This window comes from Planococcus citri, chromosome 1 (genome assembly GCF_950023065.1).
Source record: "Planococcus citri chromosome 1, ihPlaCitr1.1, whole genome shotgun sequence".
In the NCBI taxonomy this organism is placed as follows: Eukaryota; Metazoa; Arthropoda; class Insecta; order Hemiptera; family Pseudococcidae; genus Planococcus; species Planococcus citri.
In genome coordinates this window covers 42,307,674-42,322,439 of record NC_088677.1, presented here as the reverse complement: position 1 = coordinate 42,322,439, position 14,766 = coordinate 42,307,674, and the positions used below count along the sequence as shown (strand labels likewise).

General features: G+C 32.7%; 3 protein-coding genes across 5 annotated transcripts; 2 read left to right on the top strand and 1 right to left on the bottom strand.

The window, feature by feature from the left end:
* The first annotated feature begins 33 nt into the window (after positions 1-33).
* On the top strand, positions 34-7,550 carry LOC135832033 (retinaldehyde-binding protein 1-like). Of its 2 annotated transcripts, XM_065344996.1 has the most exons (7): positions 34-459; positions 536-695; positions 766-1,015; positions 1,144-1,254; positions 2,547-2,652; positions 2,837-2,874; positions 3,915-4,054. In XM_065344996.1, the coding sequence occupies exons 1-6, from the start codon at positions 360-362 to the stop codon at positions 2,842-2,844; spliced, it is 735 nt and encodes a 244-aa protein (XP_065201068.1). In that variant the 5' UTR covers positions 34-359; the 3' UTR covers positions 2,845-2,874; positions 3,915-4,054. The 2 variants fall into 2 exon arrangements, with proteins under 2 accessions (XP_065201068.1, XP_065201067.1); XM_065344995.1 differs by lacking the exon at positions 2,837-2,874 and having other exon boundaries at positions 38-459; positions 3,915-7,550.
* Positions 5,052-7,550, top strand: LOC135832034 (uncharacterized). The gene is made up of 2 exons (XM_065344997.1): positions 5,052-5,259; positions 6,681-7,550. The coding sequence occupies exons 1-2, from the start codon at positions 5,052-5,054 to the stop codon at positions 7,250-7,252; spliced, it is 780 nt and encodes a 259-aa protein (XP_065201069.1). The 3' UTR covers positions 7,253-7,550.
* LOC135832035 (uncharacterized) lies at positions 7,294-13,844 on the bottom strand. 2 transcript variants are annotated; one of them, XM_065344999.1, is made up of 4 exons: positions 13,700-13,844; positions 9,174-9,241; positions 7,824-8,047; positions 7,294-7,733 (listed from the first exon to the last, which is right to left on the bottom strand). In XM_065344999.1, coding segments are annotated over exons 1-4 (312 nt in total). In that variant the 5' UTR covers positions 13,718-13,844; the 3' UTR covers positions 7,294-7,731. The 2 variants fall into 2 exon arrangements, with proteins under 2 accessions (XP_065201071.1, XP_065201072.1); XM_065345000.1 differs by lacking the exon at positions 13,700-13,844 and adding an exon at positions 13,378-13,660.
* Positions 13,845-14,766: the final 922 nt, after the last annotated feature.

Genomic DNA, 14,766 nt, shown 5'->3' with positions numbered 1-14,766 from the left:
AACATTTCCATATTCGTGATAGTAATTAGTTCATTGCCATCGATATAAAGAATGGAGTATAATATTTCAATTAAAATTTGGAAATTCCTCTTTATTTAAAAAAGTACGAATTGGATTACCTAATTTACTATGGAAATTTCTGCTACGATTTCTGTTATAAACGATGTTACGAATATTTTTTCATTTCATTCATTGCCATGCCGTGGCGAATGTCAAGTGCAACGAGTGGACATTATCGAAAAATTGCGGACTTTTATTTTATAGTGTGAATTTCACGAGTATCTGATTATATTATTATTGTTGTTATCAAATCGACCATTTCGCAATACATCTCTCCAACTGAATAGTAAAGCATTACAATGAAGATTCTTGATTCAAAGTCGCAAAAAGAAGAGGAAATTATACGTGAAATTTGCCAGTGGGTTGAAAAAAATAATGCAAACCCGGAATATAAAGAAAGTAAGTTTCGAAGTAAAGTTATACTCATTCTATAACATTCGTTGAAATCAAATTGAAAGTATAATGGTTTTCGCAGATGAATACGCGATTCGACTTCAATATAAATTTTTCGGATGTGATGTGGCAAAAGTGAAGAAAAATTTGAGTCTATACTATAAGAAACGAAGTCAAGTAATAACTCAGTATGGCAGATATGACAATATTTATGAAAACTTAAGAAATTCATACGATATGGTGTAAGTTGAACAGTAAAAATCTTATTTTTCGAGTCACATTGAATTATATTAAAATCGCCTTAATTTACAGAGCAGGAGGTCTCTTACCCGAAAAGAATCCATTTGAGCATTCGGTTATAATAGTTAAAGTTACGAATTATGATAAAGATATTAATTTCATGGACGGCCAAATGCGTCTCATTCTTGCTGTTGAAACGCTTCAAAAAGAAGATCTTCTAGGGAAAAAAGTCATCTGCGTTATTGATTATTCGGGAATTTCATTGAGTTATTTATTCAAACTGAATATATTTGCGCTTCAGAAAGCTTACAAAACTTGGAAAGTACGTATTCGTGTGCCTATGACAGAGTGAGACTGCATAATTTATTGAATGGGTAGGTACATAGTATGTACTTATGTACTTCTACCTACGCTTACTGCTATTGGTTGACAACATTTTTTTATGAACAGGACTTTGCTTTCTTATCGTGTTCTGAAATACATCACATCAATATGCCACTGTATTCTCATTACATCGTCAATTTAGCCAATTACATCTTGGATGAAAAATTGAAAAAAGTTGTAAGTACCTAACTAACCTGCCTACCTACCTACCTACCTACCTAGTACCTATGCAATTCACAAATTTATTTCAATGAACATTCACATAAGTAGGTACCTAATGTTTAAAAATTATTAACGATATCAATATCAATGATCAAACAATCATCGATGAGTTCATGACTCTTTTGAATTTTTACATTAAAAAGTTTCAAATGTTCACAAAATCTTGTTTCAGAAAATTAAGTTACGACTTTCTAAAGCCTATCCCTTTCCCTGCGATACAATTTTATGAAACTCGAACTATGTACATACAATACATATTCTAAAAACCGTAACTCGTTTGCGCACAGGAAACGTAGCTCCACAGGCTTAGGACTGTCTGTTTTATCAGAGGGCCTATTTTCTGAATTTTCGAAAATTGTGGCTTGAGAATGAAAATCTCCTTCGCATCTCATTTGAGCCCTTTATAGAAGGAATGGGCTCCATTTTCGAGAAATTTCAAAAATTGTGACATACTCGTAGGTACGAAAGAATAGGGTTTTGGGGTAGCTGATTTGTCTTCACATGATTCTCTACCTCCGATTCCAAATTATATAGTCCCTTCCCCAAAAATTAAGACTTTCGGAGGGAATTAAATTTTCTAAAAATTTCAAAAATTGCGGCATTAGTATGGAAGACTTGATTTTTGGAGTCGTTAATTTTGATTTTTTTTTTGTTGATCACACTCCAATGCTTAGAGGGGGCGTAATTTATTGAAATTTCAAAAATTTGACATTTGTGTGAAAATCTAGTTCTTTGGGGTCGCTAATTTGATTTCTTCTCTTGATTCAACTTTCGATATCAAATGACATCCCCCTCACCCCAAATTGAGGGCCTTTTAGGGAGAAAGTGCTCAATTCTTGAAATTTCGAAATTGTGTCCTGCATGGTGTTTTTATGTTGCTGATTTTGATTTCTTCACTTGATTTGGCCCTAACTCCGAATCAATGTATGTGCGCAAACGAGTTACGGCCGATAAAACAGTTTTTGGCTCCTTGCTTTCTTTGTTTTTTTTTTTTTTAATTAATAAAAATCATTAATACCCGATTACCTGTTTACCATTCTCAAACACTATCTATCCTATAAAGCTGCAATACCGTATATCTATCTATCCACCTATATAAATAGTTTTTAATTATACTCGAGCAGTAAAAAAATTGAGCCTTCTATGTGTTAAGAATATGTATAAAACTACCTATTCCTACTTAATTATGTTTTGTAGATTGATTCACACAACGTAGACATACTTAATAATTATTTTTTTCTCAACAGAATTACTACCACACAGAAAACTTGAGTGAGTTTTACGAACACGTGCCCAAAGAAATATTACCGAAAGAATACGGTGGAAACGCTCCAGAAATCAAAGAACTAAGCGGTAAAATTTTAATTTTCGAATCATTTACACTCATTTATCTAATCGTAAGTTGAGGCTATAGTAGCGAGGAGGGGGTACTTCGAGCTGGAATCCCTTTCCCCTTGGCGTAAAGTCAAAGGATTTCGCGGACGAAAATTTTACATAAAAAATACAAAAATCAAGCAGTGTTTTTGTTGCTTTATAGGTTTTTAGTCCATTTTTATTTGAAAAGTTTCAGTTTGAGTAAGTATTAGTTTTTCTTCTATTATCTACTTAGTAGGTATATAAACTAATCGTATAAATGATGAAGTATTTTTAAAAAATTATCTCAAATTTTAACCTTTTCATTCTTAACAATTTAATTTGTCAACTTATGATTTATCCCTCCTCTTCCAAGAAGATCTTGACTACAGATCTGATCCAAGTTATTTATAAACTGAGTCAATGTGCAAGAAAATGCTGTCTAAAAAAACATCGAAAATATTTTGTAGAAAATTTCTTAATTGATTTTTTATAGCATAAGTATCAGCATCATGGACGCATTTCACATCCCATTGATGGTAAACTGATTCAATATCGTCGATCGGAAAGATACACATCGCCTTCGTAATGCACTCGAAGAAATTATTCAGTTTCTTTTGAAATTTTCTTAATTTGGAAATTAAAGGCACAATAATATTGTTTACATTTACCGCAGTAAAAGTTTTGTCAATAATCTCTGGCACCACTGCCTAAACGGAACAAATTTGCAGTTTTAAATATTTTTGGAACATAGGTACCTACTATTTACAGTTCTCTCTCATAGTCCAATCCGGGGTTGAAATTATTTTCTCAGGAAACATGTCAATGTCTCCCCCCCCCCTACTTGACACAGGTTTTTCATTCTCTAATGGTCTTCAGAACATTAATTTTAATTTGTTAATCGAAAAGATTCTTCAATTAGGAAGGCGATTTATCACTGTTTTCATAGATTTTATGGCTTATGGAGTATGGACTCGCTCGAAAAAGCTCTTAGGAGGTCAAAATTATTTTCCGAAGTTCGCCATTTTCATGTACCACCCTATTTTCTGGTTTTAAAATGTAATAAGTTGCAATGCAATGACAAAATACGCAAAAATGATTGAAATACTGATTTTAAAAATTCATTGTGATTTGTAATACCTACCTAAAATCACCTATCTATACTCAATTAGATCAAGTCTCATTATAACACTGTATTCACTAAGGACAAGTTGAATTTCCTCCGTCATTTTAATGATGTCCAATATTTCTTATCATTGCAGAGATTTGGTATGAAGAAACGATGAAACGTTGTGATCCTGTTATCGAGCACTTTAAAACACTAGCTGAAAAATCAACAAAAATCAAAAAAACTTCAAAATCTTTCTACGAGATCCCTTTTAAATTATTTGGAAAATTAAGAAAACGAACAAACGCAACATGAAAATCTATTCTGCGAATTTTTTTTGTACTCAACATCGCATTGAAAACCGCCCGCGCCCGTTTTTCTGCAAAGATAAAGACTGTAAAACAAAAAAAAGTTCATATTCAGGTGCTTCCAAATTAATAATGTAGGTATTTGCATTTGAGTTTATGGGTACCTGGTACCTTTACCTACCTATATAGCCAGGTCCCCCTTGGACATGATTTGACCAACAAAAAAAAACGTATAATAATAAGTATGTAAAGTAGCAAGGCATTTTATATAATTTTAGAACTTGTTTTATTAGGTAATTGTTTTCTAAAATATTTCAATTACAAACACTTAAAAAAAAACACAGTGAAAGTTTTTATAGATGAGAAAACGCTGAAAATTTAAAATATTAAAAATTTGTAAATTAACCGCGTCGTCCTTCCCTTGCCACAGATATTCAATTTTTTGCTGACTTAATGGTAAGCAATTCACTTTCCGGTTCACTTTGGAATGAACCGTTTTCTGCGCAGTTATCTTCCCTAATTGCTGCTTACAATTCTCCAATCCTTAACTATGCAGGTAGTATAGGTAGCCGGTATACTTATACTCGTGCTGCTTGCACTGGACACCGTTACAGCAAACTTCCAGATACATGCCAGTGTGCTGTGCGTGCATTTAGCCATTTACGACAGTAAGATTGTCTCTTTTTCTGAAGTAAAAAGGCGGTCTGCTTAGTTGCTTATACAAATGTTATAGTTTCGATTCTACAGAAAAGTAAAAAAAAAAAACAACCTCATCATGAAGCCATAAATTATGGCGTAATTGGTTTTGACTCGAGAGTATAGCTATTCCTTCAACCATATGTTTGAACCATGACGATGACGTGCCACCTTATGTGTACCATGTATTTTAAAAAATCCTTAATTTTTTCTCTGCTATTGTTACATATACAGACTACAGAGGTACGTACTGTATACGTCCGAATAGAAATTCGGTTCAACATATCATGAAAATTGTGAGAACAGTGTGTTGTGTGTCGACGCTCCTAATATTTGTGCGCGGTGTTCCATTAGGAGAAGAAAATGAGCTGCAAAATGAAATTCACGAAGGACAACGAGCTTCGGAGGAATCAAGAGGATATTTTCAATCCATTACAGACACAGTGAAAGAGTACACTGTCAATAAGGTGCTGAATATGTTTAAAACTATGCCTGGTATGGAGTAGGTACCAATAATTAACAATTCACCTATAATCATAAAATTCATATCAACCAGTGTTTTCTAATGGTCTGGACTTCAATTTGCTCGAATACATTTGAATTGCAGAAAAAGAGTGCAAACTCAGATTAGCACCTGCACCACAAAAAAGACCATCTTAATTCGAACGAATTGCCTGCCTGAAAAATATAGGAAACTTGATACCTACAGAAAATCTTACTCGGAAAAATGTGCTTTATGCGACAGAAAGGCCATTGATTTCTGTACAGATGTTTAGGGCTAATTGTGATGAAGATCCTGTCCCCTCTTCCGTCACACGGTACATAGCCTACATACAAAATGAAAGTGCCAAGTACCTATACTGTCGTAATGCACTCATTGATGAAGGTTTTCATTGTTTCTATTAAAAATGCCAACGATTTGTGGTACCTACCTAGGTACCGTGAATAAGATGTCCCAAAATTTGTAAAACTGTAATTTCTCAGATCAAAAGCTATGGTTATTCAGTGATTCTCAATCCGAGTTGAGGTAAAAGTGATTTATCAAAAATAAAATGCCAAGAAGCGAAAAGAATTTAACCAATCCCTATCTGTAAGGAATTAAAAATTATCAGGATTTTTTCCGATAAAAAACACTTCCTATCTCATTTGCGTCAGTTTGTAATCTTTCTACTTTTTGTGAATTGTTGAATAGAGATTCGGGATAAAAATGAAAACAATGGCACTTTTCTTAAATTTTTAAGGAAAATTTTCATTTATAGAGCGTTTTTTAATTCACAAAAATGGTCTTTATTCGATTCTATAACGATTTACTCTCCCCTTCCAATGCAACATTTTGAATTTTCGTATCCCTACTCCTCAGATAAACGGGAAAATGTTGTCAATAAAAAAAAAATTAGTTTGAGAATAATTATGAATAGTTACTTAGATACCTAATCATACATACTAGAAATTTAAAGAGCAAATTTTTTTGGTTCCTTTATCGTTAATACGTACAGAGACAGAAGTCCTTCCTAATCAACGAGGTACTTTATTATTATATCATTTGCGAAAAAAAAAATTAGACATAGTTTGCTACTTTCCGGGCAATGAAGGACGATTCTCTACGTATTAGGTAATTATATGTAGCTCATAAGGTGACATAAGATTAAAAAACGCATTCTCTTCAATCCAAAAGATAGGCAAGCTATCCTACTTGTGTTCAGCATGGGTTGGCTACTCAAGTATACTTATCAGATGAAAGGGAGCTAGTCGATGGTCACACACCAATTAAGACCATCTAATGTATTGAATAAGATTTGTAGTGGAACCCTCTTCACCACATTTTTAAAAAAATCTTTTTTTTTTTTTACAGATTTAATTTAAAAAGCAATATTTATTAATTAACGTTCTGTCTTCAATTTATTATCACATTTCAGTCGAATGCAAGTCAAAAATCAACAAATCCGGAAAATTAATCGCTACGAAGAATGGAAAAAAATTCTGCGAAAAAACGTGCCTTGAGATTTATGAAAAGATAGATAATGCGAAAAAAACAATAAATGCGATAAAAAGTTATCTTCCATTTGCGCAAACTTTGGAATTAAAACCAAGACGTCATCAAAACTCACGTGTATTCAAATGCGCTCGAAATCTCACTGGAACCAAACTCATATGCGATTGCCCACAAGCTCCTCAATTCAATTTTGGTAAATCGTTGAAAAATTATTTGGAAAAAACATTTCTAAAGCCGTCTGCAGCAGCAAGAGATAAACATAAATACTACTATCCTCCACCATACTACGGATACGGATACAATAACGGTCCTTTTGGTTCTTATGGCTCTTACGGTCATCACGGTCATCCTTGGGGGTACGGCTTTAATCCTCTCGGAGAATTATTTTCAATGATTTTTGCTCCTTTGAAAATTTTATTCTTCATTGTCACGCTACCTTTTTGGATTTTCCTTTTAGTATTCCTCGGAATGGAATTAGATGATATTTTTGACTAACAATACTCGTATTTTGAAATAAAAACATCAAAAATAGAAAATTATAAAAAATGGACATTTTATTTTAAATGGCATATTGTGGTCTCACTCGTCAAGAAATTGTTGGTAACATCTCAGGTATAAATTGTAAGCACATCTAACATATTATGTACATGTAAATACAATAGGTCTACATTGGTAAATAGGTAGGCTATACAAAATTAAAATTTAATGAGATGATGATAATCATAGTACTTATAATACTAAAAATTCGATGATAGGTAGGTAAGCGTACGAGGTATGCTCGAAAAAAAAACAATCATAATATAAAAGTACAAAAAAAAAAACAAAAAACAAAATGCAGGTAGACCAAAGATGGTAACTAATTATGACACATTACTATGGATAGGTCTATATGTACATCGTATTTCCTCTCCTTCAAATAACATACAAGTCATTTTCATTTTTCTCATTTAGTTGCTCGTTTCTTCGACGCGTGTTTCTGCAATAAAAGAAAGATACTCGCACATTAATTATTCAAACATTCTCGCTATAGATATGTGTAAATTTCCCGCGCATTCGTGTCACTTACATTTATCCCAATCCCATCCACCTGATGACCAACCACTAGAAGATGGAGTCCAGTCAGAAGACCATCCGGAACTAGCTGGAGCCCAGTCAGTGTGAGAGTGCTCTTTGATGTAGATTGGTTTATGTTCCTTAATAATAATGGGCTTAGATTTTATGTAAATCGGAACTTTGTGCACGTGGTGGACGTGGTGAACATGGTATGGCACATGAATAATGTGATGTTCACTGCAACAGAGACAAATTCAAATATTAGAATAGGCAACTGGTTGGAAAAATTTCTCAATTTTATCCTTCCTACCAATTTAAAAATATTTACATCCTAATACTGATTGGTGGTACATATTACAATTTATTGCGTAAATTAATCCGAGTAGGCATCGAAAATACCTATTTCTTATTCAATTCGCGAATTCGCGACGCATATTTCCAATAACGGAAAACTCAACGAAACAGTCGTATACGATAGGTACCTAATTTCTTTTGATACGATTTAAAAATCCGTAGGTATCTTAATTGTTCGTTACATCATTTTAACATGTCACGTAAATTATTGACATTTTTATCAATGCGAAAATATAGACATCACGGCGTTAAATAGATCGATCGGACGTCGATAATTTGTACGATTTGCCGCCAAAACAGATCACATATCAAAAGAGCGCAGCCGGAAAAACATTTTTGATAATCCGATGAGAAACGTACAAAAACACGTCAACCGGTTTTACTTTTATACGGTGCAGTTTCACTTTACCTTCATGTTGGATATCGTTTGAACAAATATAATTATATTTTTATGTAATATCGCGTCATACATCATGATCAATTTTTCCAGCGAGTAAGTATGCGTACCTACATTACATACCTATTTCTGACAGTTCGATAAACTCTGACACATAAATGCCAATTCCTACCTAAATAATAAAAACAGGTTCGCCATTTTAGGTACCTACCAATATTAAAGTTGTGTTTATTGAAAATTATGCCGAAATTACCGGAAGACTTTTAATTGAGCGAGGAAACAGTAATACCATCCTTTGGTAAGTATAGCGATTAATGGCAATTATTTTTTCTTGAAAAAGGTAATAACATGTAAATTACTTTGACTATAAAATTGTTTGGCTTAATTAAATACCTATACAAGTGTGAGACCATTCTTGTGCAAGCGATTAATTTCGCGTAGGTATCGTTTTTAAAAAGCATTATTTTTCAAATGTATTTGCGGCACGTGTTTAAGCATTTATGTACCTATAACTATCGTTTGCGAGTTACACGATGATCGTTCGGCTTTTAAGTGGTAATAAATACATACTTATTCTAAATGAATTTATATTTTTAAGAGAGTAATACTTACTGTTTACCCCAACCACTGGGAACTGGTGAGGCGGATACAACGGCTAAGACAGCCAGAATGCAAAGAGCCTGAAATAATTAAAAAATATAAGTACATACAATGCTCAAGTATGGTATAGATAACATGTGCGGAGGGGTAGATGGGAGGTAAAGGTGATTTATTTTAAAAAAAGAATCCGAACGAAAAATATTGCTCCTGGTTTAGCTATAGAGCGAGCATGTGATGTGACACTAGGTATAGTCAGAGTATAACACTGTAAAGTTTAAGAGATAAAAGCAAAAATCAATTCTGGAAATTCGTTGCATAAATTCACCTATTGAACTGATGGTGTTAACCGACGTTGAAATTGTATGATTTTTGAACAAATCTCGACCATTGAAGAATACTGTAATGTGTGTAGATATGTATCTCGTCTCTAGGTATTCGAAATTAAAATTGCGCGGCGGTGATTTTGGCATTCGGGCACTTCCCGAAAATTTAAGAATGCGTTTTTGCCGGTACATTTTGTAAAATACCTACTTAACTATGGCCCAAATTAAATTTAGCCCGAGCAAACTTGCTGTGATGTATTATTGGCCCTTTTAATCAATTGTAAGCATTTTTTGCCAAAATATTATTCCTGCTGATACTAATTCTCACTAGACATTTGTTGGATTGGAAAAATAAAAAGTTCGTTTGTACGTAGTTAGTTTAAGGCTAAAGCACCAAGTAAGGACTCCAGAATTGCTCGAAATTGCCGTAGGCCAATGTTTCAGCTCTTTTCCTAAATTGATCAAATTTTGATATTTTTCACAAACCAAATTTAAAAATTTAAAAACCCTTCGGATTCGAATATCGAAATTTTATTTTGTACCTATACTTAGCACTTGCCAAAATACGTATTTTAAGACGATTTTTCGATTTTTTTCGGCCCCGGCCTGAAGGTTTTTATCGCTTGAATTATCTGTGATGCGAGATCTCTCAAACAGTCATCAAAAATATTTCTGATCACCTTTTCACATTTCAGGATAAACTCCTCTTTTGATAGTTCCGTATTTATGATCCTGATTCCTACAGGTAGGCTGTTATTAGATACGAGATTTTCCGAGTTTGATGGGACAACCTGCATAGGTTTAGCTACACAAGTTATAAGTACGTTTACAGTTGAAATACTCATTCCTTTTCTTTCTTTAACGTCAATTAACGAGTGTCAAAATAGAATACAACTATAGGTAAAATAATCTGGAGACCTTTACGATTGATTGGACATTTTGTATTTGCAGAACGACTAAAGCAGTCGTTCCGCCTAAATAAGTATACCTACCTTATCACTCCTAACGTTTGATGTAAAAAATAATAATAATAATAAATAATACTGCATTTAAAACGTGTGGCTACGCAATTTAAAATGATCTTCAATCGATTTACCAAGTTATTGTTCCATTTTAAATGATGATAAATAAGTTTCTCGTTCACGCGCATCAATCACGACTCAATGCGTGACTGGAAATTGGAATATACCTATTCACGAATAGATAAGTGAATGTTAAGACTATGTGCCAGGATTTAAACATCAAGTAGGTACTTCCTAAAATCATACTTATTTATCCAGAAAAATAATTCGTCACATACATATAAGAAAACTTAGATAGATAGATATAGTTTTCATGATGTGTTCCATGTAGATAATGCTAGGTACGTTGAAAATTTTGTGTTTTATATTTATATGTAACATGACGGTCATCATTATATTCATTACGCAGATAAAGACAACCTGAACCTGCCCTGCAGTTATAAATCTCTCCGTTACACAGTTGCAAGTAATATTTTTGCACCTACACGATTCTTGACCTAATGGTAAGTTCAATGTACTAGCGAACGTACATCTAAGTACATACACGCACTACACATACCCATACGATTCGCATCATGCGTGACTTTGAACTTGATAAATTAAACAACAAACTACAGGTACCAAACGAAAATAAAGCAATGACATTGAAATCACTCTATAAAGTGGCATAATGCACTTCATCACACTTGATTAGTTGTTCAGCTTTTCAGAAAATGCTCGCAAGTGTAAGCGACCGTATAATCTGCGCACCTATTACTATTGCATTAGGTAAGTAAGCAGGCGGCCGACCTAAAAATTTGTCTACAGAACATCGACATTAAAATTTATGTTCTTGGTGTGAATTTTTATACCTAAGTAGGCACATAGTCTATTACATCTACTCTACGACGACGAACGACTTTTTCGTTAAGCAATCTATGTAGACAATAATTTTTTTTTTTTTGAAATATTATACCAATGTAAAACTGTTGTACCTATAGTAGAAGTTACGTAAAAAAGATGAACTCGGCCTACATAAGTACACGAAGTAGATATTTTAAGCATTTCTTAGGCATTGTGTGGGTGATACTGGCTCAAGATTCAGTGTATAAAAACATTGACCAACAAAACTTGTGGAATCACATCAAAGCAGGGTGGGATGATACATAGGTACCTACAAATAAATTCTTATTTAGAATTTCGACCCAGTTCATATTTTACTATCCGCGAACTTCCATTTTTTTTCCCCGATGGAGATTAGTGTAAAGCTGTTGCTTTTTTTTTTTATTTTTTATAAATTTTTTCAAGCTAATTTCTAAAAAGTGCCATAAAATTTTTATCTAATTATGATCCATACATAGTTAATTCTTTTCCAAAAGTGCCTCGAAAAATCGTTCAATTGTGCCACCGAGTTTCGATCATCAAGAAAATTTATCGAGTTCTATTGCATCGATGCAAAACCGAATCAGGGAAATGTAATGTTATTATGTAAATGAAATTTTGGTACATATTTTTTTTATTCATCACTATACCTATTTCACAACATGTTTCGAATAAAAATTACTTACCTAATAACAGAAAAGAAATGATGACACGGCGCGACAGAATTTCTGTATTTCAAAATTTAAAAAATGTGGAAATTTGGCTCTTTATCGATAAAAAAGATGCACAGAAAGGTCAAGTAGGCACCCCACAGAAAGTTTTTGGTTAAAAATATAGGTTAGCAACGTGAAATAAGATGCATATGATTCGTGAAATGTAATCTCCTCAATCCAACAATCAATCACGTGCTATAACTACGTATTATTATTCACTGTGACCAAGCGAATTATTTAACATAAAACTTTTTTGAGAGGTACCTACTTGATATTTCTGTACACGCTGTATACTGTATAGTGTAAGTAAATGTGATAAATTGGTACCTAGGTAATGTGAACGTTGATGAAAATAATAAAAAGTATACAATTAAGTACAAATTTCCGCAAAATACACTAAAAATTAAGACTTTAAATCTTCAGTTTATGACCACAAAGATGAAATCCTTTTCTAAAGTATGAATTCAAAAGGAGTAAGTACACGAAAAAAAAATTAATAAAAAATTAGGTACTATTTCATTATAGTAACCGGATCCCATTCAAAAATAATAGTGATTTTTACTCAGCCAAAAAATACATTTTACCTATAGAATTAGGTAAAATTTATTACTCTCATAGTAAAATTTACTGATCTCATAGTAAAATTTACTAATCTCATAGTAAAAATCGCAATATTTTTGAATGGGATCCGGTTACTGTTTGAAATAGTAAAAATTATCCATAATTTTTTTTTCCGTGTACATATAAGAGATAGGTACGTTCAAGTGCCTCGTAAAATATAAACAATAAAAAGTGAAAAACTGACTAATTTGAGTAACCTGAAAATTGAAAAAAAATTGAAAATATTGTCATCAAAAAGTGAAATTTTGGTAGGTATTCCTATGAACTAAATTTTCTTCACCTCCTTTTTCCTCTTCAACTTGGTCGACCATTTTGTAGTATTGTGGTCTTATCATAAGCTTGAAAGTTTGCGTTGATTCAAGCAATCTGCTCAAAAATGGCTTCAAAAATTTGTCTCGGAATCAAAAGTTACAAAAGTGAGTAATAAGATATTGATAGATAATTATCTACTTACCTAGTAAACAATAATTTCAAAATTTTAAATAAACTTAGTTCCTTTTTTGAAAATTATATTGCGTAAAACCATTTCTTTTTTATTTTCAACTCAGAAAACTGAATTTGATTCTTGAAAAACAATAGCAATTCTATCTTGATAAGTTTTTCATACTTAAAAGATCAAGCATGCTAATTATATTTGGAATTATCTTTTCCAACTAGGTATGACGCAAATACATACATACATACGTAGCAGCATTTTCCATTAAATTAGGTAGTGCATGACTTTCCCACACTTCTTAACATTTCAGTTCAATGTGGCACCGATTAAAAAATTGTTTGGTATTTGTTTTACGTTCGTTTCAAAATTTCAATCAACTAAGCACGTGTCACAATAGTAGGTAGGTATAGGTAGGTAAGTAGGTATAACTGAGACACAAAATAGAACATATTCCGCACATGAAATTAAAAAATCTTCAAACACGCGAGTAAATTTGAAAAAATACACTAAACAAAATCAAAAACTATTGTTAAGTATATATTATGATGTAGGTAGTACTTACAATAACACGAAGCGACATTTCGAAAATTAATTGACGACGATTTCGCGTATATCACGGTGAAGGTTTTAATGATTGTAACGCGTCGGCTTTCATACGTTTCAATATATATATTAACGAATGCAGGTATCTGGATTTTTTTTTAAACAATATTTTATTTACCCCACTATACAGAATTTTTATCCTACATAATTATCTTAAACACATCGCGAATTACATAACGATAGGTCGTCGAGTTTACAAGAACAGTATCGCATGCCCGTCTGAACACATTGTGAAATGACCCGACTGGTCATTTCTTGTTTTTTTACTCACGTCCACCTCCCCGAAGCTTCTATTTTCTCTTACTAGACTTGATATATTTCCAATATTGGTACAAAGTTAGACACATTAAAATAATATGCGTCTGGCATCTTTGCAAAGTGCCTACCATGGGAATTTAAACGAACAAATTATCCGGGTATCGAATGGCATGAAATGTACATTGATGAAGGTAGGTATTATTTAGGATTACGAAATTAGATAGGTAGGTATATATCTGGTTTATTCTTTTCTTAAAAGATGAGATCTTATAATCGGGTGTTTGTTTGTTTTTTCTCGAATCTTTCGATAGGATGTACCTATATTTGAATTACAATTATCAATAGAAATTTTATTAAGTACATAATAGACAGCAGGTATTTTCCTATGTCCATCGTTCATTTGTCCTTTAATATAAGTACCTAAACGGGTACGTACTTTAGCATATTCAATGCATTTTGAGATGGTTTTATTGACTGGTAAGTCGTGACCTATATATGGACCTTCTCCAGAGGGTGTAACTGGACTTAATGAAAGAACACACGTTTATGTTGTTTCCTCATACAAACAACATGAGCTGACTTACGATTTCATTGGTCATTGAATGAGTACCTACCTACATATGTGTATACCTACGCATAGGAATCGTAAAATCTTTCAATAGGTAGGTAAGTGAAGATGTTGTAGATAAACATCTGAGAAAACAATCTTCAAATGAATTTTCTCCGCTATTTCACAGCTAGAAAAACAATGAAAGAAATTTGTCAAAA

Bases quoted from the DNA above. Each gene is read 5' to 3' on its own strand.
- LOC135832033 (XM_065344995.1), top strand. From the start codon at position 360: ATGAAGATTCTTGATTCAAAGTCGCAAAAAGAAGAGGAAATTATACGT. The intron at 1,255-2,546 runs GTAAGTACCTAA...TTTTCTCAACAG, and splicing joins ATGAAAAATTGAAAAAAGTT to AATTACTACCACACAGAAAA. The intron at 2,653-3,914 runs GTAAAATTTTAA...TTATCATTGCAG, and splicing joins AGAAATCAAAGAACTAAGCG to AGATTTGGTATGAAGAAACG.
- LOC135832034 (XM_065344997.1), top strand. From the start codon at position 5,052: ATGAAAATTGTGAGAACAGTGTGTTGTGTGTCGACGCTCCTAATATTT. The intron at 5,260-6,680 runs GTATGGAGTAGG...ATCACATTTCAG, and splicing joins TATGTTTAAAACTATGCCTG to TCGAATGCAAGTCAAAAATC.
- LOC135832035 (XM_065344999.1), bottom strand. The intron at 8,048-9,173 runs GTAAGTATTACT...TCTCTGTTGCAG, and splicing joins CCCAGTGGTTGGGGTAAACA to TGAACATCACATTATTCATG.